The sequence below is a fragment of the Eretmochelys imbricata genome, chromosome 14 (genome assembly GCF_965152235.1).
Source record: "Eretmochelys imbricata isolate rEreImb1 chromosome 14, rEreImb1.hap1, whole genome shotgun sequence".
In the NCBI taxonomy this organism is placed as follows: domain Eukaryota; kingdom Metazoa; phylum Chordata; order Testudines; family Cheloniidae; genus Eretmochelys; species Eretmochelys imbricata.
Window position 1 is genome coordinate 47,214,976 of NC_135585.1, and position 23,872 is coordinate 47,238,847.

General features: G+C 57.9%; 1 protein-coding gene across 1 annotated transcript; it reads left to right on the top strand.

Annotated features, from left to right (window-relative positions):
* The first annotated feature begins 984 nt into the window (after positions 1–984).
* On the top strand, positions 985–23,418 carry LOC144274276 (E3 ubiquitin-protein ligase TRIM39-like). The gene is made up of 6 exons (XM_077832941.1): positions 985–1,405; positions 3,063–3,158; positions 6,692–6,922; positions 7,406–7,428; positions 7,528–7,631; positions 21,152–23,418. Exons 1-6 carry the CDS (start codon positions 989–991, stop codon positions 21,709–21,711), a joined length of 1,431 nt encoding a protein of 476 aa, XP_077689067.1. The 5' UTR covers positions 985–988; the 3' UTR covers positions 21,712–23,418.
* Positions 23,419–23,872: the final 454 nt, after the last annotated feature.

Genomic DNA, 23,872 nt, shown 5'->3' on the forward strand with positions numbered 1-23,872 from the left:
TACTGTCAAACTAATTATTGTCTGACAAAAATATTTTCTGAACATCCCCCCCCGCAATTTCCCACAGCCATGAACAATAATATTGATAAAAACAAACTTTGAAAGTTTAAATAGATAAATACCAAAAAAACCCTTACAAATAAATATTAATCTTATTTGTCAAAATTACATATTAAGTCAAATGAATTCTGCCAAGCCTAAGTATCACTCCTTAGACATGCAATTCTGTAAGCTCATCAGGACAGAGGGATGCTGATCTCCATGCGAATCCCCAGTGACCCTCCTGTCACAGGGTCAGTGCAGGTTTTCTCCCTCTTGAGCCTGTGCTTAGGCTAGTATAATAGAGTCCTTCACGCCTTCTTTTGTTGGTTCACCCAAGTGTCTTTATTTACAGGGTTCATGCAGTTCCCAGATCCCCCAACAGCTAGTGTCCCACAGACCCTCCCCAGGGTCTCCTAGCCTTTGAGGCTTCCTTCCTTGGTAAGGAGACAGCGATGCTGCCCTCCTGTCTTCTCTGGGGCTAGTCTCCTCACTGAGGTTTGCCCAGGGCTTTTATAGCCCTCTGGTGCCTCAGCCCAGCTGTCACCACGTAGCTCAGCATGCTCCTCAGAGCCAGCCCTTCTTAGGGCTTGCTGCTGGGCTCTCTGCTGAATACCTGCGTCTCTAGCCCTGGCCTCCTGGCCAGAGAGTAGGCTGCAGCCAGCATTCTGGTAGGGCCTTAAAGGGGTTTACCCCTGCCCTGCCACACCGCCCCCAAAACACACACACACACCAGCAGAGGGGGCTGATTGCAGGATCGGAGCCTTATTGGGACATTTCTCACCAAAGCTTCCAATGCTGAAATGTTACCTGTGATCTGGCTCCAGCTCAGCAAACAGCCTAAAGCACTTCCAGGAAGGGAAACACCCAGTTGCTGCTGCTGCAGGCGGGGCATATCTCTGAGCTCAGGAAATAGAAACTTACCCTGTTCCACTGCCTGGAGGGAGCTATGGCCACCGACAACCCCGTGGAAAGTCTCCAGGAGGAAGCTGCATGCCCCATCTGTCTAGAGTATTTTAAGGACCCAGTGATTATAGACTGTGGGCACAATTTCTGCCGAGCCTGCATCGCCCAGTGCTGGGAGGGATCGAATACAGACACCTCCTGCCCTCAGTGCAGAGAAACTGTGCAACAGGGAAACCTCAGGCCCAACAGGCAGCTGGCAAATGTCCTAGAAATCGCCAAGCGGCTGAGTTTACAGGCAGCGAAGGGGGCAGGAGGAGAGAGGGTGTGTGGGGAACACCAGGAGACTCTGAAACTGTTTTGTGAAGAGGATCAAACTTCTGTCTGTGTGGTTTGCCATCTGTCCCGGACTCACAGAGCTCACACGGTGGTTCCCATAGAAGAGGCTGCCCAGGAGTACAAGGTAGGGAATTGCTGTCAAGTTTAATGAGTAATAACTTTGGATTTTAATTACAGGCTGATTTCACTGAAAACTGCCTGTCACAGGCGTGAAGCATCACTCAGCTCTGTAAAGCCGTCACTGTACAGGAGATGCTATAAAAAAATGAATGATCTGGCAGTGTGGCCACAGAATCAGAATATCAAGTCTTAAAAGATATCGGCTGTGGGAAACTTTTCTCTGAGATTCTGAATGCTTTTCAAACCCAGCTTCCGCTGCTGAAAGAAGGGGACTATGAACAGATCATGGTGTCTCCTTTTGGTGATTCACATGGGCGGAGCTTATTTTGTGGGTGGAGCTTCAAAGAATCAAGCCATACTTGGCCCTCTTCTCCCCCGCCCTCCCTTCTGATCTCTGCTCATTTATGAAGCTGTTTTGCTGGATGCAAAGGCTGCTTTTCCACCCCATGTCTCTCACCGCCCCCTGCTGGCTCCCTCCCTCACTGCTACCCTGCAGCAGCACTGTAGGGGTGTCAGCCGAGCAGCCCCAGGATCTCTGAGCAGCAGCAGCAGCCCTGGGCCCTTGGGCAGAGAGGAGGAGAAAACTCAAGGGATCAGAGAAAAGCGAGAGAGTGAAACGGGGAGATCTCTGGCAGGGGCTCAGGAGGGAGCTCTGGGGGGCTGCTGGGGTGTGGCACAGAGCGGGGCTGACAGGGCAGGAGCACGTTGCTCTGCTGTGTGAATGAATCACCTGCTGTCAAAGGGGAAGAGAGCCCTGGGTTATTGCAGCTCTGGAGCATAGGCGCCAACTTTCTCCAGCGCTGGTGGGTGCTCGCGCCCCCTGGCCCCGCCCCAACTCCACCCCATCCCTGCCGCTTTGGACCCCTTCCCCAAATCCCAGCCCCGCCTCCTCCCCTGAGTGTGCTGCGTTCCCCCTTCTTCCCCCCTCCCTCCCAGCTGTGACAAACAGCTGTTTCGCGCTGCTGGGAGCCCGGGGGGGGGAAAAGCAGGCACGCTTGCGAAGGAGGCAGAGGTGGAGTCGGAGGTGAGCTGGGCGGGGGGTGAAGAGCTGCCTGCACCCACCAATTTTTCTCCGTGTGTGGTCCAGCCCCGGAGCACCCCCAGAGTCGGCGCCTATGCTCTGGAGCAGTTATAATTATGGGTGGCCCATTCCCCCAGACCGAGTGTGTTCCCTGTTCCTCACTGACTCCAGCCACATCACAGCTTCACCTTGTACAGTTAACGGGACTGCACTGGCTCAGGTGCTCAGCTGCTGCCTGAGGGAGGCCACATGGGAGCCTGGACAGACGAGAGCACAGTGGGGTCTTGTTCCTGGCCTGGGTCTGGGGTACAGTGGAGGGAGGTGCTGTCCCAGCCTCTTCACTCGCACTGGCAGGAGGGATCGTTCAGAACCTTCCCAGCTGCTTCACCTCTGGCCTGTGCTCAGGGATGGGAAACTTTAGCTAAAACACAGGCTTTGAGAAGTCCTGAGTGTCTGCACAAAGCAGAGCCCCCAGTCTGAGACTGGCATCTCCGCTCCCATGAGACCTTTGGGGCTGGCAGAGCCGAGTCTCCTTCCAGGGTATTTTACTGTTTATGTATGAAATGCCAATATGGATAGTACTGTCCACGCATCGGACAGGCAGACTAATGGCTGTTTCTCGCACACGATGCCCCTGCAGGTGAAACTCCAGGGAGCCCTGGGCCCTCTGAGGAAGGAGCTGCAAGAGGTCCTGGCTCTGATGTCTAAAGAAAAGAAGAAAACCACAGAGTGGCAGGTGGGTGTACGGGTTTATTCCTCCCTGAGCCCTTTCCCCTGCAGCGTTCCCAGGAATGCTGGGACCGAGAAGCTCCAGGATGACGTTATGAACCTGCTCTGGTTGTTTGCTCCGTTGCACAGACTTGGTGCTGGCCATGGGGGGTGCATGCCTCCAGCGTTTGGGGAGGCCGGGCATGAGTGCCGGAACCTCCCCGCTGCCCAGATTATCACCCTGCCCACTCCCATTTGGCCTCCTCTCCCCGAGGCCTCGCCCACGCTCCCTTCCTGCTCTGCCCTATGCCCCACACCCGCTCAGACCACTCCCCAGTGGCTCCCCGCTCACCGTTCCAGCTCTCTCCTGTCTCCCACCCCTCCCCCAAGGCCCCCTCGCCTGCCACTTGCTCCTTTCTGCCCCCTCCTGCCTTAAGGGCGTGTGACAGGGGAGGGGCAGAGAGGAGCAAGTGGCGGGGCCCCCCACACAGCTGGCGGGCGGCAAGCGGCGGGTGCTGCGGGGTTCGGGGGAAGAGCGGGAGCGAGGGCTCCGGGCGGAGCGCAGGCAGGACTCCACAGGCGGCAGGTCTGCAGCATGTCTCCAAAGGGAGGGGCGCGGCATCCTGTTTGGGGAGGCTCAGCCTCCCCTGGCCTGTGGTACCTGCCATCCAGGGTGCTGGCAGCATCAGGCTGTGTCTCCGGTGGGGATCTCAGCGCAGCAGCTCCTGTAGGCGGAGGAGGAGGGGCAGCTCCTGGCCCTTGTACAGTGGTGCAGACCCACCCCTGAGATCTCTGATGGGGCAAATTCTCCATACTGGGTGCAGTGTTTTCACCATTCCATGGATCCTGTTTCCCTCCTGCAGGTGGGGAGGGTGTGTCGGCTGCTCCAGCCATCGGTTTTCAGTGGCCTCCATGACAAAGCTCTGCAGCTTCTCTGCAGCCTGGAGGAAACAGATTGTTCTTTCTCTCCCTGCACCCACAGTCCCTGCAATGAATCTGCCCAGTGCCTGGGCCAGACACTGGAGCTGGGAGCTGGGAGGAGGATTTGCCCCCATGGGTGAGGTTCAGATTCGCTCAGCTGGCTGGGCTGGGGGCACGCTGGGAGCTGAGCTCCTCTGAGCATCGAACCCAGTGGTGGGTGTGGAGCTCTGTGGAAAATCTACCCCCAGGGTGCATCTACATAGCCCCAGCAGCTAGCTGCAGGCTAGTCCCTGAGTGACACCCAGGGGTCTGGGTGGGTGTGAACAGCCCGTGCTGCTGCAGCTTCATAGCTACTAGTGCCCGAGCTCGCTAGATCAAAGCTAGCCGGGGTTGTGTCTACACACGGTGCTGTCAGACCTTCATTGCAGTGTGGACACCCCCTGAGTGAGCAGAGCCAGGGGCAGGTCAGCGTAAAGCCAGGCAGCACTCGGCCACCTCACAGCCTCTCTTGCCATCACGTCGCCACTTCATCCCAGGCTCTGTTACTGTGACTTTTCCTGTGCTCGTCTGCAGCCAGGTGATGAACCATGGGACAAAATGTCTGTTCCGGTTCACCTGCCTTTTCCAGTGAAATCCCTGCAGAGAGCGTGGGGGGTGTGAGGAAGACGCCAGCAGCAGGGAGGAGAGGAGAAGCAGGTGTCCCACTATTCAGATTAAAATGGCCATTTACAAGAGCTGAAATGCTCAGAGCTGGGTGCCTCTGGTTCTGCATCTGAAGCCGTATTTAAAGCCCGGCGGAAGTGGGCTGGTTTCCAGAGGACAGAACCGCAGCAGCTCCCACTCCCCGCACCGGAAGCAGCTGGTGCTCAGTTCCTCAGACAATAGGGATTTAGGTGCATAACAATTAACAGCCAGGTTTGAATGTGTCCGGCAAAGTTCCCAGCCGGCGCCATGGAGGCGGCTGCACCTTGGGACAGTCACTGGGGTGTTTCTGAAACTCTTGATTATCGCCCAGTGAGAGCGAGTTACATCCTACAGCACCAGAGGTCACAGCCCAATGATCAGTGTCACTCGGTGCAGAGTAACTGCAGCCCCAGCGACTGTGAGATGAGGCCCAGCAGGGGCGGCCAGTTACCCACTGAGAGGGGCCGTCATGGGCCTGAGCCAGGTGGGGAGTATCCCCACGGGCGGGAGCAGGGCCCGGGAGGTGACAGGCCCCCATGAAGGATGCGTTGTCCGTGTCTGATGGGGGGAGATGTTAGGGGATATGGTAACGCTGCACCACTCGAATTAGCTGTAACTCAACAGCTCCCAGGGGGCAGGAGCGGAAGGAGGCTGCAGGCCCACAGCCCTTTGCAGGGTCCAGGCCACATGCACAAAGCCTCGGGCAGGTGCCAGGAGGGTCTCCTGAGGGGGCTGGGGCTTGTCAGGGCTGTACCCGAGTTGTCTGAGTGCCCTGTGGCTGCAGCACTCCCAAGGGCGGGGTGGGGGTTGGTCTGGGGGATGGGTCGGTGTCCAAAGCCCATTGGCAGAGGGACCCTGGGGTACTGGAGGGCTGCCCTGGGGGCTCGGGTCAGCCGGGGCAGAGGTATGAGGTGGACGTTACAGCGCTCAAGCAGCTGCCTCTTCAGACACTGGGCACGGCCCCTCCCCCACCACACAGGTGAGCCGGACAGACAGACGGGTTAGAGCCCTGCATAGGGAAGGGGAGGGGGGTCAGCACAGGGCACAGACTGGTGGGGGGAAGGGCTGGGGGCGCACATACTGGGGTTTCAGGGAGGAGGGCTCTGGGGGCAGGGGACAAGGGCTGGGGAAGCTGCTGAAGCCCCTGGCCATGTTGGCATATCAGGGAGAGGAAGAGGGACTTTTCCCAACATCACTGTGGCCCGAGTCACACTGGGGGGCAGGCTCACCCCAGGGTCACCCAGCAGCTCTGGGCTGAGCTGCAGGGGAGCTAGAGAGGCCAGTGCAGAGCAGCCAGCCCGTCCCCCTGCCAGGATCAGCACCGGCTCAGCATCGTTCCCACAGCTCCCTTCAGAGACCAGGTGGGGACACAGCTGGCATCAGCAACCTGCTACTCTGTGAGTCTGGAGGGCTCCCTAAAGACTGCGATCCCAGGGGCACTGGGCCCATGGGCATGGGGCACTCGGCCAGGCTCGGTGAGGACAAAGCCAGCCCTGACAATGCCCTGGGCGCCCAACACCCATGTGAGCCCCAGCATGGCACCCAAAGGACTATTAGCACCAGCCCTAGGTCCTGAACATTGCAGCCCTGGGAGCTGGTTGTCAAAGAAGGAGCATTGCCCACATCCCGCTGTGATGGGTCCCTGGGGTGTCTGAGTGCCCAGCACTTGGCAACCAAATCCTCCCACGGACGCCCTGTATAGCCCCCTGTAAATCTTTACTGTCCCCTCAGTTTCTCCCCACTCCACTTTGTCCATCCCATGCCACCTGCAATAACATACTGAATCTTTACAAAGCACCCGAGACAACCCCACTACGGAACTGGCCATGTGAAGTAAATTCCCTTCCAAACTGATAGTGATCTAATATCCCCTGTTTCATGAACAGAGGCCCAGTCTGTGTAACTCAACATCTGGCTCACATTTTCTCTATGCCTTTCCTATTTTTCTATCTCAAGGGGAAAGTGAAGAATAAGAGAGAGATGGTTTCAGGTGAATTTAACAAACTGCACACACTGCTGAAAGAGGAGGAGCAGCTGCTTCTGCAGAGCCTGGAGGAGGAGGAGAGGGAGACTCTGCAGAGACTACAGGAAAATGTCACCAAACTCTCCCGGCAAAGCTCCTCTCTGCAGCAGCTGATCACAGAGCTAGAGGAGAAATGTCAGCAACCGGTTGCGGAGCTGCTGAAGGTGAGATGGCATCAAAATTCTCCACCCATCCAGAATTATAACTCAGCTCCATGGGTCTGGATTCCAACAATTAGAGTCAATGTGTTACTGACAAACAGAACATGAGGCTAAGGGCTCCATCAGTTCCCAAATATCACAGTTCATGATACAGGGGAATTCTCCTCATGGAGATCCAGTGAGGCCGTGGGAGACTAAATGGATAATACAAAATGATACTGAGCTGAACCCATCCCTGCTCTGACCCCAGAACATTGGACCCAACACAGTCGATAAACACAGATACTGATGGGTTGTATCCCTAGAAGGGAGAACCCTTTAGCTAAATTCCTGTCTCCCCTATATATATGAAACAAGTGTTCAAAACTGTGAAGCCTGGGAGGGTTGATCTATTTTCAAGATGAAAGTTTGATGCCCAGAGTGAGACTCATACAGTTTTACGCACATTGTGTTAATACAGGACATTAATTCTCTTTTTCCTTTCAGGATGTGAAAAGCACATTGAGCAGGTGTGTTTCCTATGTTCATTGCTCTTATATTCTTGGTGGTGGTTCTGGGATGACGAGTGTACAGAGCAGCTGAGTGATGATGGGACGTTTTCTTCATAGGAGTGAGAATATGAAACTCCAGGAACCAGAAGCTGTTTCTACTGACCTGAAGAACGTGTATAAAATTTCCCTTGACATGAGGGAAGCGCTGGAGAGATTCAGAGGTGAGTGGTGTCTCCTGGGACATTCAGCTGTATTGTGCCTGGGGATCTGGACATAGCCTGGGACCCCAGGACATGCTTGCACCCCGCTGACAGGCTTGGAGCTATGTGATAGCTGGAGGCTGATGTGCTCATTGCTGGGCAGTTTACCTGCTACTTACAGCCACCTGCTGGTACTTGCCCAGGTGTCTGACCAGGCCCCATCACTGTGACATCCTGACCCCTCCGTGGCTGCGTTAATGGGTGTCCCTGAGCCAGGTGCTGTGAGGCCTGGACTGAGCCCATAGTGCTGGGAGCTGCACAGACTGGTAACGGATGATGTGTCTGTGCCTCTCTCCTGGGACAGGTGAGGGCTGCGTTGTGTGGCCACCGCTCAGCACTGCTCCAGGCCCCATTAGCTAAGGCTGGCCGAGCTTTCTGAGCTGGAGGAGGGGCTGGTCTGGCTGCTGTGGTCTGACCTGGGCCGTGTGTTACTGGGTAACCAGCTGAATCCTACAGCCCCCTTGTCTGCTCTGAGCACAGCCCAGTGTGAGGTTGGGTCAGTGGTTTGCTGCTCAGTGAGTGAGATTCACACACAAGAGTGTGATCCTGTCACAGTGTCTGAGCATGAGCTGCCCCCATCCAAACCCCTCCCCACAACCCCAGCGCGGAGACTGGGGGCAAAGACAGAAACCTGACAGCGAGGAAGGACAGAGAAGAAGCTAAGGCAGAGGAGAGGGGGAGTGGGAAGGTTCAGTGAGCTCGGTCTGTGATACTTGAACTGGCTCTTTCACCCTACCCCCGCCCTCTCCTCTTCCCACCCACCCCCCAGTAGGGGGCAGTCGAAGGGGCCAAGCTGGGTGTGTCTGTCCCGGCCGATGGAGGCTGCACAGTGGGTGCCGGCTGCAGGGCCAGGATCTCAGGGCTCCGGGGAGCAGGAACCCCAGGCTGTGGGGGAAGCAGCTTCCTCTCTGGGGCTGGCTGGAGCCAGCACATCCCTGCTCCCCTCCCCCCTCGCTGCCCCCAGCCCAGCCCAGTCTGTGCCCACCGGACCCTGAACACGGCTGGGCTCTGGGCCATTCCACAGCCCTGGCCCCTGAGCCTGTGGGGATCCTGAGCCAGTCACCTCCGTGCCTCCTTCTAGGGGATCAGCAGCCCCTGGGGAGCCTCCTGTCACCCCCCCGGAAACCCCGTCCTGGGCAGGGCCCCAGGCCCTGAGTCACTCGCTGGCCGCTCCCGGCTGGCCAGGCCCAGGGTCTCCAGCAGGGCCCTTGGTGCCGGCCCCGCGCTGGCTGCCAGAGCTCCCAGCCCCTGGCCCAGCCCGGCCTGTTGTCCCAGCGCTGACCCCTCCCCTGCGGGTGGGGGGGGACCCTGCTGCTCTCGATGGCTGAGCCCCCCCCTCTGCCGCGGCCTCTGGTGCTGCGCTCGCAGGCTCAGCCCATGCCAGGGCCAATGCGGCGCTGCTGGGGCTGCTCCTCCCCCGGCACCTGGGTTCTCTGTGTCGGGGCGAGTGGCCGGGCGAGTGGGCAGGGACCTGCTCAGAGACACGCGCCCTGTGCTGCCCCCAGAGGGCAGAGACCAGCCAGGGCCGGGCAGCAAAGCGCCACCCTGCTGGGATTAACCCTTTCCTGCCACCCCCGCAGCAGCCCCGGCCGGTCACTGCCGCTCGACTGCCCGCGCTCTGACCCCAGGGACCCGGGTCCGGCAGCTCGGGGTTGTCGCTGGGTGAATGCGTGGGGCAGAGTAACCAGGCCTCCCTGCGCCCCAGTGTCCCCGTGTGCAATGGGGAAGGCCCCGCACTGTAATGCAGCCCTTAGGGGCTGGGCAGTGAGTGTTGTTATTGGTATAGTGCCCACGAGTGAGCCAGGCACTGCAGAGACAGAACAAGGGGCTGCCAGCCCCACAGGGCTCCTGGTCTGAGTGCAGACAAGGCCCAGCAAGGGCAGCAGCAAATACTGGGGGAGGGGGAACGGGGTTCCCATTGTGGGGCCAGCCACTCACTGAGCCCATCCTGTGCCTGTCTTCTGGGTGTGGTAGACAGTATTGTAGTGACGCTGATGGCTACATGCTGGACCCTGGGTCACCCCCCCAGGGAACAGGGCAGGGCAGAGGCAGCCTGAGGTTGTGGGGAGCTGGAGGCTGTGGGGGAGCGGGAGCAGCCTGGGAGCTGGGAAAGAGACACTGGAAGCCAGGTGGGTGGCCCAAAACCCTGTGCTGTGTTCGCTGTAGGTTCCCACTCTGTGCTGCAGGCTCTGTTGGGGTCAGATGCTGTGGTGAGGGGCCCACCCAGACAGACTGAAGAGAGCAAGGCTCTGTCTGTATGGGGAAGGGGCAGCAGTTCTGTTAAATTGGTTGCAGTTTTGTAGACTTATCGTGGGGTGGCTCCCACACGTACCACCCTCAGTCATTTCAGGGTGTCTTGGCAAGCATCTTGCCTCAGTTTACCCTCTTCAGCACTTCTTAAATTAAGTCTTACAGTCAAAAAGTCCAAAAGATCTGAGAGAAAAGTCCCCTCCTGGGGTCTGCTCTGAGTCCAAGTAAACCCCAAAATAAAATCTTTTCCTTCACTCTGCTCTGGCCTCCAGCTCTCACTGAAGCTCCTCACTTTCCTCAAGTCAGGAGTCCTCAGTCCTCGTTCCCGGAGCTGGGCTTGGATTAGTTTCCCTTCTGGAATCACATGACTCCAGCCCTCCTTCCCGGAGCTGGGGTCATTTCAGACTGTGCCTTTATTCTCTGCATCCACTTTCTCCAGCTGGTGGCAGCTCTCCAGGGCTCTGTCCTTCTACAGCTGCTGCTGTCATCTCTGGCAGCGCCTCCCCCTTAGGTGAGCTCCTCTGTCTAGGACAGTGGTTCCCAAAGGTTTTTGGTCATGCCCTCCCTTACCTGGTTTGTGCCCCCACCCCGGGAGCTGCGGTCGGGAGCTGGGCCAGGAACAGGGCTACAATTGGGGCTAGGAGCTGGGGGCCGTGTCTGGAAGTGGACCCGCTGTTGGGGCTGGGAACCGCGGGCTTCAGCTGGGAGCAAAGCTGTTGGTGCAGCCTGAGCTGAAACTGGGGCTGCAGTTGGGGCCAGGAGCTGGGGGCTTTGGCCGGGGGCGGAACCACGGTTGGGCTGGAGCTGCAGCTGGGGTCGCAGCCTGGAGCAGGGCCAGGGGTTGGTGGCTGAGGCTGGGGCCGGAGCTGCAGCTGGGGCTTAGGGTGGGACCAGAATGGAGGTGGGGGCAGAGTAAGGCTGGTTGGCGTTCCCTTTCCGACACCCCTGGGTGCTGGTCCATGCCCCGAAATGTTCCTCCACACCCTCTAGGGGGGCACGACCCCCAGTCTGGGGACCACTGCTCTGGAAGCACCCCTTCCAGGCTCCTTGCTCTGGTGAGCTCGCCTGGGAGCTCCTCTTCTCGGCAGCTTCCTGTCCCGAGGATTCCTTCAGCTGAGCCCTGGTAACCCTTTTTCAGGCTCATTAGCTATTTAGCTGCCAACTAGCCACATAGGGATTTAATTCCTTCCATGTTGGTCTGGGTTGTCTCATTCTCCCTTACAGGAGCCTGTCACAGGTAGTCTGGTCCCTAACTCCCATAAAAGGGCCAGCCCTCTTAATACATTTCCCCCCACCCCCAGAGCCAACCTGTATTCACAGGTAGGCTTGACCATGGCTGATACTTGGTTATGTTCTGCAGCTGGAGTGGGGTGAGGGGTACTTCCTGCCCTGATGCCACAAGGATATCTGCAAGGCCCTTGGCCATAATTTTCTTCTCGTCACCGAAGTGTGAAGAGACCAGGAGTTTGATTCCCCAACTTTCTATGTAGCTCATGTCATGGGTAAAATCCCCCATAGTCTTCAGCATGTCATAGTTCAGAACAACTCTTTGGCCATAGCAGAGGTAGTCAATAACCCTGGGCTTTCGTCGTTGGTGTGATGGTCCTGTAGCAGATATGTGCTGGCTACGGAGCTTCCCTCTCAGCCAGATACATACCAGATGTGTTCATCACAAAATCCTTGAATTTTGCGCCAAGTATGACTGAGGTTAGCTTAAAGATGGTATTTTACACCCAGCGCTAACTAGTGGTTGAACAGCATAATACAGTTTAGCGTTCCATTACATCTCCCCCGTTAAGTTCTACATTCCGACCATTTATAATATTTACATTATCGCACTGTCTTTGAAGTTCAGTCCAGATCAGTCTGTTAGGTGTCTCTGAATGGTGCTGGTCTTTTAATTACACAACCCGAACACTTAACAGCTTCGTTATCTGGCTGTCCATTAGTTCCAACGACTGACTATGGTCAGTCTGGAATCCTTGAGTCATCTTCTTGTTCTGCATCCGTCATCTGCAGAGTTTGCTCAGTTGATTGTTCTTTCTGAGGAACAAATTGTAGATGTTGACAGTTTCTGTTGAACTCTCCTCTCTTGGTCTTGATCACATACAGCCTGGGTATTGAATTCTTTTTCTTTACAACACCTGGAATATTCCATTATTTTTCTCCATCCAGTTTGACAAAAACATGGTCACCGGGTTCTAGGCCTGGTAGTTTTCTAAGTGATGTTTGTTGTAAAAGTGTTTGCAAGCTCTTTTTGCCTTTTTATTCAATTTGACTACTCTTTACATGTCTGACAACTTTGGAGATAGATTCTTTTCCAAAGTTGGGAGGGTAGTTCTGAGTCTTCTTCCCACCGGGAGTTGTGCTGCACTATATCCAGTAGCTGCTGTTGGGGTTGATCTATAACTCAGTAGAGCAAAGAATGGATCTTCCTGTTGATCTTCCTGGTATGAACTGGGCCTGGACCCTGGTGCAGCTTCTCCCAGATGGAGTGAGCAGCAAGTGGGGAAATGCTCCCTCCCCTCCCCACTGCCCCAGCCTCATTAGCAATGGCCCCTGTTCCCCCCAGCACCCCTCAACTCCTATCTCCCACTACCCTGTCGCCTTCCAGTGAGCCCAGACACCCTGCCCGTGCCCTAGCATGGAGAGTCCCAGCTGCGCCTCGTGGGTCAGGGCTCCACCCCCAATGTGTGTGGGGATGGCACCAACCTTGTCTTTGCAACAAACCAGCCACACACGGCCCCAAAGCAACAGAGATTCCCTGGGACCTGCCCCCTTCACCTTCCCTCTTGCCCCCTTTCACCTCCCTCTATCCCCCTGGCACCTGCCCCTCCCTTACCCTTCCCTCAATTCCTGTGCCCACCTGACCCCTGCCTCTATCCTGTCCCCTCACCCCAAACCCCCTCTGCTACCCCTGGGACCCTGCCCCTCTCCCCACCTTTGTCTCCCTGTCATCTGCCCCTGCCCTCCACCCACCTCTGTCCCCTGGCACCTGCCAATCTCCTCATGCCCCTGTGCCCCCTGGCTCCCGCTCCTCCCTTACCCCTGTGCCCACCTGGCCCCTGCCTCTATCTTCACCCCTCCCCTTCTTCTCACCCCCTTTCTGCTCCCCTGGGCCCCTGCTCCTCTGCTCCCACTTTGCCTCCCTGGCATGTTCCCCTGCCCTCCACCCACCTCTGCCCCCCTGGAACTCACCCCTCCCTTCTCCCCCTGCCGTCCTGTCACCTGCCCCTCTCCTCGAAACAGCCTTTGCACCCTGGAGCCCAACCATCACTTCACCCCCCTGCTACCTCCTGGAATGAACCTCTCCCCTTTCCCCCTCTCCTGCCATGTCTCCTTCCCCTCCCCTCGCCCCCCCTGCCCCCCTGGTGCCTGTCACTGCCCTCACCCCCTCTGCCCTTTCATGCCCCCCCACCCATCACCTTCCTCTGCTGTCTTGGCTCCTGCCCTTCTCACCACCCTCAGCCCCCCTGTTACCCGTCCCTCTCCCCAACCTCTCTAACCCCTGGCACCCTTCCCTTCCCTCGTCCCTCTGTGCCCATCCCCCCTCTAGCCCCACTCTCACCTTCTGGCTCCTGCCCCTCCTCGATCCCCTCTCCTAACACCTCCCTGTACTGCCCTGCCTCTCTCCTCGCCCCGCTCTGGCCCCTCGTGCACACCCCTCCCATCGCCCCCCTCTCTACCTCCTGGTGCCTATCCCTCCCTCCTCTGCCCTCCCTGTGTCTGCCCTTCTGCTCAACCCCCTCAATCCCCCTGGCACCTGCCCTTTCCCTTCCCCCCCTGCACCCTCCTGGTGCCGACCCCTTCCCTCACTCACCCTGACCCCCGGTACCTGCCCCTCCTCTTGCCCCCTTCCTCCCTGATGCCCACCCCCCTCACTCCCTCTGCCCCCTGACTCCACTCTCCTCATGCCCCTCTTCCCCCATCACCCATTTACTTGCCCCACCCCCTGCCTTTCTTGTGACCACCCCTCCTTTCACCCCCCCATCTCCTGCCACCCATTCCTCCCCACCCCCTTCCCTCCTTTTTGTCTGCCCCCTTCCTTTACCCGCTTCCCCTGCCCCTCTGGCACCCACCTCTTCCCTTGCTCCTCTCTGCCCCCAATACTGCCTCTTGCCCCTTGTTGTCCCTGGTGCCTGTCCTTTTCCATGCCTCACCACTGTCCCCCTGGCACCTGCCCCTCCCACTGTCCCATTGCTGCCTGCCCATCTGCTCACCCTCCTGTGCCCCCCAGCACCCACCCCTTCCCTTGCCCTACTACCCACTGATGACCACACTTTCCCTCACCGCCACCTCCGCCCATTTGTCCCTGGTGCCTTCCCCATCCCATGCCCCACCACTGTCCCCCAACCCCCCAGCATTTGTCTCTCCGCCACTATGCCCCCAGTTCCTGCCCCTTCCTTCTCCCGCCCTTGCCCCCACTTCTCCCCTCAGTACAAGCCACTTCCTGCACCCCCACCCCCTGTTGCCTGCCCCTTCCCTTGCAACCCCTCCCCTGCCACCTTCCGCTTAGTTCTTCCCCCTTCCCTTCCCTCACTCTCTGCCTCCCTAAAACCGGCACCCCTCACCCCCCTCTAGTCCCCTGGTGCCAGCCCCTCTGTTCACTCCTCCTCTGCCCCCCTGAGGCCCATCTCTGCCATTGCTACCATCTGCCTCCATGGTGCCTGCCCCTTCCTTTGCCCCCTCTGCCTGCCTGGTGCAAACCCCTTCCCTTGCCCACCTTTGGGCCCCCTGGTGTCTGCCCCTCCCCTCCCCATCTCCTAACCTCTGGGTCCCACCCCTCCCCTCCCCCTCTCTCTTCCCCCCTCATGCCCACATCTCCACACCCCGCTGCCCATAGGGCGTGCCCTTCTCCACACCCCACTTTCTGCCCCCCAGTACCCGCCTCTCTCCATTCCTTGTATCTACCCCTCTGCTCATCGCCCCCCCCCATCCGTCCTGGTGACTACCCCTTCCCTCGTCCCACCTCTGTCTTCCTGTCACCCACCCCTCATGCCCCTCTCCCCATTTATGATTGCCCTTTCCCTCACTCCACTGTTGCCCCCTGGGGTCTGCCCCACCGTTTGCCCCTGCATGCCCCTCTGAAAACTGTCCTACCCCTCACCCCTCTTTGTCCCCTTGTCACCTGCGCCTTCTTCCACCCCCTCCTTTTCCCCTGGTGCCAGCCCCTCCTTCTACTCCCCTTCTGCCTCCCTAGCGCCTGCCCCTCTGTTCACCCCTTGTGTCCCCTGGTGCAAGCCCCTTCCCTTCCCCCCCATCCCCCAGTGCCACCCGCCCCTTCTCTATCCCACCCTTTGGACCCCTGGTGCCCACCCCTCCCCTCATCTCTCTCTTTCCCTTGGCACCAGTCCTGCCCCTCACTCACACTCTACAGCCCTGATGCAAGTCCCTCCCCTTCCCCCTTAGCCCCTTCCCCAGTGCCCGCCCCTCCCATCATCCCATTTTCTCCCCTGGCACATGCTCCTCTGCTCACCCTCCCCCCGTAGCCCCATGGCACCTGCCCCTCCTCTTGCCCTCCTCCACCCACTGCTGACTGTCCCTGCCCTAACCAGACCCTCTGCCCCCGGGATCCTGCGTCACTCCATCCCCCTGGTGCCTGCCCATTCCCTCCCCACCAAGGTCCTGGAACTTGCCCCACTCCTCATCCCCCCCACCCCCTGGCATCAGTCCCTCCCCTTGATTCCCCCTGCTGCAATGGAGCCCCCTATTCCCTCACATCCCTCTGCCCCTTGGTGCCCTTCCCTGTGCCCCCTGGGGTCCATCCCCTTCTTCTGCCCTGGTGCCTACCTGTCCCCTCACCCCCTGCAGCCCCTGGGAACCTGCCCCTCCCTTCACCCCGCTCTGTCCACCTGGTGCCCGCTCCTCTTACCCCCCAGTGCCCTTGTGCCTGCCCCTCCCCTCTGCCCCTCCAACCTCTACTCTTGTCATCTGCCCCTCCCCTGTCCTCTCCCAGCATTAGCCTGTCCCCTCCCCTGCCCCCACTGACACCTTCCTACCCCTCCCCCTCTCCTCCTGCCCTTTTCCCCACAATTTCCTTCTCCCCGAACATGCCCAGACAGGAGCTATTCAGTGTCCCCCTGGATTTGGGGGGAGGAAGGCCCTGTCCCCACTGCCAGGGCAGACAGGTTTTAAAACCAGCTTGTGACACTCCCCTGACCCAGTTACAACCAATTGTGCCCCCGTGGCAGCTTTTCTGCCTCACAGCCGGGGCTGAGCTGTGTGTGCGTTTGCTCCCAGCCTCCTGCCTGACCCTGTGTGTGCCCTGGAGCCTGCTGGGGGAGTCGGGGCCGCTCCAGCAGGGATCAGAGAGCCCAGGGGCCATGCACACACATTGCAGCCCCACTGGCCCAGGGTCCATGCACTCCGGGGTATCCTACCACACAGAGCTGGGAGGGAGGGGGGCATCCAGGGCATTTACACAAACACCGCTGGGGTCCTGTTAGGGTTGCCACCTCTGAGGTCCAACAAAACAGGAAATCTGCCTGCTTCATGGACATCACCTGTCCCCTCACCCAGGCACCGTCTCCCCATCCGAATCCCGGGAGAAGGCACCAGCCACCACAGGCTCCTGCTCCTGGACTGCCCCAAGTACCAACCTCACCGAGCAGGACATGGCGCCAGATCTACCCCGCTGCCCCCGGCAGTGGCCCCCGCGGCTGGTACCTGCACAGGGGTGACTGGGCCCTGCTGGCCCTGAGCTCCCGATCTCACTCACTGCTCCGAGCTGCCCCGTCTCTGCAGCTCCAGGCACTCTGGACCCAGAGCTCCCTTTGCGTAGGCACGGTCACCCCGCAGCTCCCCCATTACAGCCACTGACACACCTGGGACTTGTCACGTCCTGGGCAGACTCACAGATTTCCCAGGAGAGTGACATGGACAAAGGGACAATCCTGGGAAAACCTGGACAGGTCGGGTGCCAACTTTCTAATCTCACAAAACCGAACACCCCTGCCCCGCCCCTGCCCTGAGGCTCTGCCCTTCCCCTTCTTCGAGGCCTCACTCTCGCTCCCTCCATCCCCCCTCCCTCCCTCACTCACTCTCCCCCACCCTCACTCACTTTCACCGGGCTGGGGCAGGGGTTTGGGGTGTGGGAGTGGGATGAGGGCTCCGGCTGGCGGTGCGGACTCTGGGATGGGGCCAGGGATGAGGGGTTTGGGGTACAGGAGAGGGCTCCAGGATGGGGCAAGGGATTGGGGTGCAGGGGGGTATGGGCTCTGGGCTGGGGATGTGGGCTCCAGGTGGGGCCAGAAATGAGGGGTTCAGGGTGTGGGAGAGGGCTCTGGGCTAGGGCAGGGGGTTGGGTGCAGGGGTGGTGAGGACTCCACTGGGGGTACAGGCTCTGGGGTGGGGCCAGGGATGTGGGGTTTGGGTTGCAGGAAGGAGCTCCAGGCTGGGGCCGAGGGGTTCAGAGTGAGGGAGGGATGCAGGCTCTGGGGTGGGGCTGGGGATGAGGGGTCTGTGGTGAAGGACGGACGCCTGGCAATCTTGTGGACAAGTATCAACCCTAGGTCCTGTCCACATGGCCCAGTAACACTCTGCTGAGCTGGGTACAAGCATCCACATGCCAGTCCAGGCCCCCGGCAGGGACGCTGAGCTGCTATGGTCACTAACAGTGTTAACTGTGCCACGTGCCACACACCACGTCCCAGGAACAGCTGTAACCTAGACTCATGGCACTGCAGGGCTGGAAGGGACCTCGAGAGGTCACCTAGCCCAGCCCCTGGTGCTGGGGCAGGGCCTAGACCATCTCTGGCAGGTGTTTGTCCAATCTGTTCTCACAAACCTCCAGTGACGGGGATCCCGCAGCCTCCCTTGGACCAGGTCCAGAGCTTCACTGCCCTGAGACGTAGAAAGTGTTTCCTCATCTCCAGCCTCAGTCTCCCTTCCTGCAGCTCGCACCCATTGTTCCTTGGACAGGCCCTCGCCCTGCCCGCTGCGGGCACTGGGGGTGTCACCAGGTGTGAGCATCGCTGTTATCGCACTGAATGGCTGGGGGCGCTGGGGCTCTGGGACGGTCTCTGTGACCATTGTCTGCTCTGGGAGACGCCCAGGTGCAGCTGCAGAGGGTCTGTGCCACCAGCATCGCCCATGGGACAATCGCTCTGGGCAGAGTTCAGGCTGATTTGTGGGCGTCTCCATTTTCAGCCTGATTTTGGGGGCGAGATCAGGGGCTCGGGGGGAATTTTTTTACCCAGGGCAAATTAAATAGCAGCTCTGGAGTGTTTCACAGCTGATGTCCTGAGTCTGACCTGCCCGTAACTTTGTGTTTCTGGGGATGTTGAGAGTCACTCACTGCAAGTCACTGGGATTTGGGCTCCTCAGTTGCTCAGACAGGTTTACAGTGAAGCTGGGTGAAATGTTTTGGACAAATAGTTTATTTGCTGCAAAATTATATTTCGGGTCGACAGAAACTCTTCGCGAATTCATGTCGAGTTTGCTGACGAGTTTCAATGAACAGAAAGGTGCCGCCGCTTCCCTTCCAGCCTTTAGCCCCGTGGCTGGGCCCTCAGCGGGGAGCCCCAAGTTCAATTCCCCCCGTGGGACGCCATGAGGGCTTGAGCTGCTGGGCTCTGGGGGTCTGATGACGTCCCCCTTTGTCTAAACACTGCCCTGGGCACTGGGCCAGAGCGTGGGAGTGAGTCTGACTCTGCAGCCCAGTGTGTCGGGCCCCGACCTGGGAGACCCAGAGTCCAGCTCCCCTGCTCCAGTCACCCTGCAATTATTGACCCATAACCCCAGTGGCGGGAAGGGTTACGGCCCCTGGCACACCAGTGTCTCAGGCCATGTCTGCCGGGATTTCCTTGCACGGATGCAAACCCCCAGGGCAGACTGGCTGTGCGGATGTGAACTGGGACTGGCGCCTGGTGCAGCTTCCCCCAGATGGAGGGGGCAGTAAGTAGGGAAATGCCCCCTCCCCTCCCCACTGCCCTGGCCTCATTAGCAACAGCCTATTAGTTCGCATTTACACCCCCCCAGAATCCTCCACTGCACTGCCGCCCCAGTGAGCCCAACCCAGAGCACTGCCCCATGGCGGACGGGCTGGGCCAGGAGAGGGGAGGGGCTGGTTGTGGGGTTTGCCTGGCTGGAAGGTGATCCCCGTGGGGCCCGCCAGCATGGAGAGTCCCAGCTGCGCCCCCTGGGGCAGGGCTGCACCCCCAGTGTGTGTGGGGCCAGCACCAACCTGCTCTTAGCGAGAAACCAACCACACATGACCCCAAAGCAAGAGAGATTCCCTGGGGCCTGCCTCTCCCTCAGCCCTCTGGCTCCTGCCCCTCCCTTACCCTTTTCTCACCCCTGTGCCCACCTGGACCCTGCGTCTATTCTGAACCCTTCTCCTTGCCCCTCCCCTTCTTTCCACCCACTTTCTGCTTCCCTAGGCCCCTCTGCCCCCCACTTTGCCTCCCTGCCATATGCCCTGCCTTCCACCCACCTCTGCCCTACTGAAAACCTCCCCCTTCCCCCCCTGCCCTCCTGGCACCTTCCCCTCTCCCCCAAACATCCTCTGCACCCTGGAGCCCACCCATCACTTCACACCACCGCTATGTCCTGGCATCCACCTCTCTCCTTTCCCTCCTCTGCTGCCATGTCTCCCACCCCATCCCTCACTCCCATCTGCTTCCCTGGTGCCTGCCACTGCCCTCACCCCCTCTGCCCCCGATGGCCGTCCCAGCCCTCACCCTCTTCTGCTGTCCTGGCTTCTGCCCTTCTTACTCCCCTCAGCCCTCCTGGCACCTGCCTCTCTCCCCACCCTCTCTGACCCCTGGCACACACCCTTCCCTCACCCCCCTGTGCCCACCCCTCCTCTAACCCCACTCTGACCCCGTGGCACCTGCCTCTCCCCAATGCTGTCTCCTAACACCTCCCTCTACCCACCTGCCCCTGCCTCTCTCCTCGCCCCTCTCTGCCCCCTGGTGCTTGTCCCTCCTCTCCTCTGCCCTCCCTGTGTCTGCCCTTCTGCTCAACCCCCTCAATCCCCCTGGCACCTACCCTTTCCCTTACCCCCCGCACCCTTCTGGTGCCGACCCCATCCCTCCTTCCCCCTGCCCCCCAACACCTGACCCTCCCCTTGTCCCCTTCCTCCCTGGTGCCCCCCCTCACCACCCTCTGCCCCACTGACTCCACTCTCCTCTCGCCCCTCTGCCACCATCATCCATGCCACCTTCTCTTTATTTCTCACTCTGCCCCTCCCCTCGCCCTCTGGCTCCATGACACCTGCACCCCTCACCACCCCTCTAGTCCCCTGGCGCCAGCTCCTCCTCTGCCCCAAGTCCCAGCTCTACCCTTGCCCCATCTGCCTCCCTGGTGCCTGCCATTTCCTTTGCCCCCTCTGCCCGCCTGGTGCAAATCCCTTCCCTTGCCTCCCTTTGGACCCCTGGTCTCTGCCCTTCCCCTCACCTCAGCACTGCCCCGTCCCTCTCCTCCCCCTCTCCTAATCTCTGGGTCCCACCCCTCTCTTCATCCTCCCTCTGCCCCCCTGGTGCCCACATCTCCCTTCACACTCCTCTGCCCCCCTAGGTCCTACCCTTCTCCACACCCCTCTCTCTGCCCCCCTTCTGCTCACCTGCTCCCTCACCCCCCATTCTGCCCCCCACCACCAGTGCCTGCCCATTCGCTACCCCCCCCATGGTTCCACCTCCCCACTCCTCATCATCTCACCCCCTGGCAGCTCACCCTCCCCTTGACTTCCCCTTCCCCATTGGAGCTCCCCCATTCCCTCACACCCCTCTGCCCCCTGGTGCCCGCCCCTTCCCTTGCCCACCCCAGCCCCCTGGGGTCCATCCCCTTCTTCTCCCATGGAGCCCACCCCTCCCCCCACCCCCTGCAGCCCCCAGGATCCTGCCCTTCGCCCCCCTCTGTTCTTATGGTGCCTGCCCCTTCCCTTGTCCCCTCATTGCCTTTCTGCCTGCCCCACCCCTCTACGCCTCCCCCCGCTACTCCTGTAACCTGCCCCTCCCCTCTACCCCTCCCCCTCTGCTCCTGTCACCTGCCCCTCCCCTTTCCTCTCCCAGCATCAGCCTCTCCCCTGCCCCGCCCCCACTGACCCCTCCCCACCCCTCCCCCGCTCCTCCTGCCCCTTCCCACCATTGTCTCCTCACAGGCAGAGGGGCCCTGACTCCCCTCAGACAACAACCCCCCCCCCAGCGATTAACGGGGACGCAGGTTAATTTCCCCTGAATCCCAGTGACCAGCCCCTGCCCCCGGCCCTGACTCTGTGACTCTCTCCCCAGTGGACGTGACTCTGGATCCAGACACGGCTCATCCCTACCTCGTCCTGTCTGAGGATCAGAAACGTGTGAGACACGGAGACACACGCCAGGATCTGCCCGACAAGCCTGAGAGATTTGATACGTTCCCTGAAGTGCTGGGTGCTGAGGGGTTCGCGGGCGGGAGGTGTTACTGGGAGGTGGGGGTGGGAGACAAGACTGAGTGGGCTCTGGGGGTTTGTCGGGAATCTGTGAGCAGGAAGGGGGAGAGCTTTTTCTCCCCTGGGAATGGATTCTGGGTCGTGTGGCTGAGGGACGGGGAATTCACAGCCCTCACCTCCCCCTCGACCCCTCTCCCTGTGAGCGTCCGGCCCGGCCGGGTGGGGATTTTCCTGGACTATGAGGCGGGCGAGGTCTCGTTTTACAATGTGACTGACGGGTCCCATCTCTTCACGTTCACTGACACCTTCTCCGGGACGCTCCGCCCTTATTTCTGTCCCGGTCTCAACGCTGGGGGTACAAACGCGGCTCCCCTGATCATCTGCCCGGTCCCGGCTCCGGCCGGGGGGAATCTCGGTCCCTGACAGTGACCCCGCGGCACAGACCAACCCCCCCAGCGCTGCTGCTCCTCCCGCTCCCCTGTGGGGGGGGCAGTTACTGCAGCTACTGGAGTTTTTGTGCTGACCGGACGCTGCCAGTTTCCCTTTTCCACTGGAGGGTCCAGTCGAAAACCAGACACCTGGCAACCCCCAGCCCTCACCTTGCCCCGTCCCCTGCCCCAGGGGCAGCAGATGGTGGGGGATGGGGTCATTCACTCCTGCCAGAATTTTCTACCCCTGTGAAATCTCAATTTAAAATAGGAAAGAAAAAAGATTATTCTAATTTAGAAAATATTATTGTAACAAGGTGTAAATACAAGAATATTTCAATTTACATTTCAACAGTATTTCAGAAACAAGCATCTAAACATATTTTTAGAAATGGAATAATTTACATTTATTTTCTGATTCTTCCCTCAAATCTGTATTGAAGTTTAACTTCTCTAAATAACGTCATTTGTATTTCAACTGTGGAATTTCAAGAAATCCAAAATATTTATCTTCACAAAATAAACTATTAAATTGTCAGATGGGGTTGTTCAGTTACAATGTACATGTGTCATAAACATCACAACTACACACATGTGCAGCTGCTCTCTCTCTCTCTCCCCCCGGTCCTCTTTATTGTCTTGACTGGTTCTCTCTGGAAGGCAGGGCACATACACCCACCTCCTGCACTACACCTTTGAAAATTAATAGGTGAAAAAATGATAGAATTAATGAAGCAATATATTTAAATTATCTCATACAAGATTATATAATATTCTTTGAAGTTCTGTCAGCATTAATTCACTTTCTAGCTGCACATAATCGGTAATCAAGATATGACCCTTCCTTTCTTTTTCTCACAAAACGCGGTCCCCAACCTCAAATGCTGTCTTCTTAGATACCAGGGGTCGGTAACTGTTCAGAAGTGGTGTGCCGAGTCTTCATTTAGTGACTCTAAATTAAGGTTTCACGTGCCAGTAATATATTTTAACATTTTTAGGAGGTCTCTTTCTATAAGTCAATAATATATAACTAAACTATTGTTGTATGTAAAGTAAATAAGGTTTTTAAAATGTTTAAGAAGCTTCATTTACAATTAAATTAAAATGCAGAGCTCCCCGGACCGGTGGCCAGGACCCGGGCAGTCTGAGTGCCACTGAAAATCAGCTCGCATGCTGCCTTTGGCACACGTGCCATAGGTTGCCTACCCCTGCGAAATACAAAAATGTCTTCTACAATCTCATTTTTTTGATTTATTTTTCTTTAGAAATATTATTTGCAGGCAATGTACTTTGAGTGTGCACTGTTGATTTCAAAGTACTGCCAGGCTTTCCACGTTCTTGGTTATAAGGACACAACAAATGTAGTTTGAGAAAGAAATAGAGAAGAGGGTTGTATTCCTTTACTGAATCATCACAAATTAACTTAATATGCTGGCACTTAATGACACAAAACATGAAATTTGGTGAAGTTTTATTGGGAGACCTTTCTTCTCGGCCATAAATCAGTCGAAAGGGTGCTATTTTTGTTGTCATGTGAGGTTTAGAGTACAAAGAAAAGAAAGTTGCTCCAGGAAATTCATCACCATTCCTCTGGGTTCTGTCCACCACCTTCTGGAATGCTCTGTAAAAATAGGTTTCAGAGGAGCAGCCGTGTTAGTCTGTATTCGCAAAAAGAAGAGGAGTACTGGTGGCACCTTAGAGACTAACCAATTTATCTGAGCATGAGCTTCGGTGAGCTACAGCTCACTTCATCGGATGCATTTAGTGGAAATGCTCACTGTGTTTTCCAGTATACTCCTTTTTTCTGTAAAAATAGTGACCGATTGGTCAAATTCCTTGATATTAGCGATTGAACCTAATTTCTTGAAGAGCTGGCTGAGCAGCGTGTGAGGGGAGGCACATCACATGGCATTGCTAGGACTACTGTTTGTTTTAAACGTGATGCATTATGAACATTTTCAATGTCATAATTCAGTTTTGAAGATTTATTCACAATATGCCATCCATGGCAGAGTGCCCTAAACTTACGCTGATTATTTGAAAATAAATACCCTAAAATTATCTTGTGATGGATTCATCTGTGTTTTTATCCAGTCTGCTGCTGTCTAGGTGGCATGGTCTGCTGAAGCGATGTGTCACACCGCCATGATTGTGTA

What these genes read in the sequence shown, in the direction of transcription:
- LOC144274276 (XM_077832941.1), top strand. Translation starts at nt 989, where the DNA reads ATGGCCACCGACAACCCCGTGGAAAGTCTCCAGGAGGAAGCTGCATGC. An exon ending in AGGCTGCCCAGGAGTACAAG is followed by an intron (nt 1,406 to 3,062) that starts GTAGGGAATTGC and finishes ATGCCCCTGCAG; the next exon opens with GTGAAACTCCAGGGAGCCCT. An exon ending in AGAAAACCACAGAGTGGCAG is followed by an intron (nt 3,159 to 6,691) that starts GTGGGTGTACGG and finishes TTCTATCTCAAG; the next exon opens with GGGAAAGTGAAGAATAAGAG.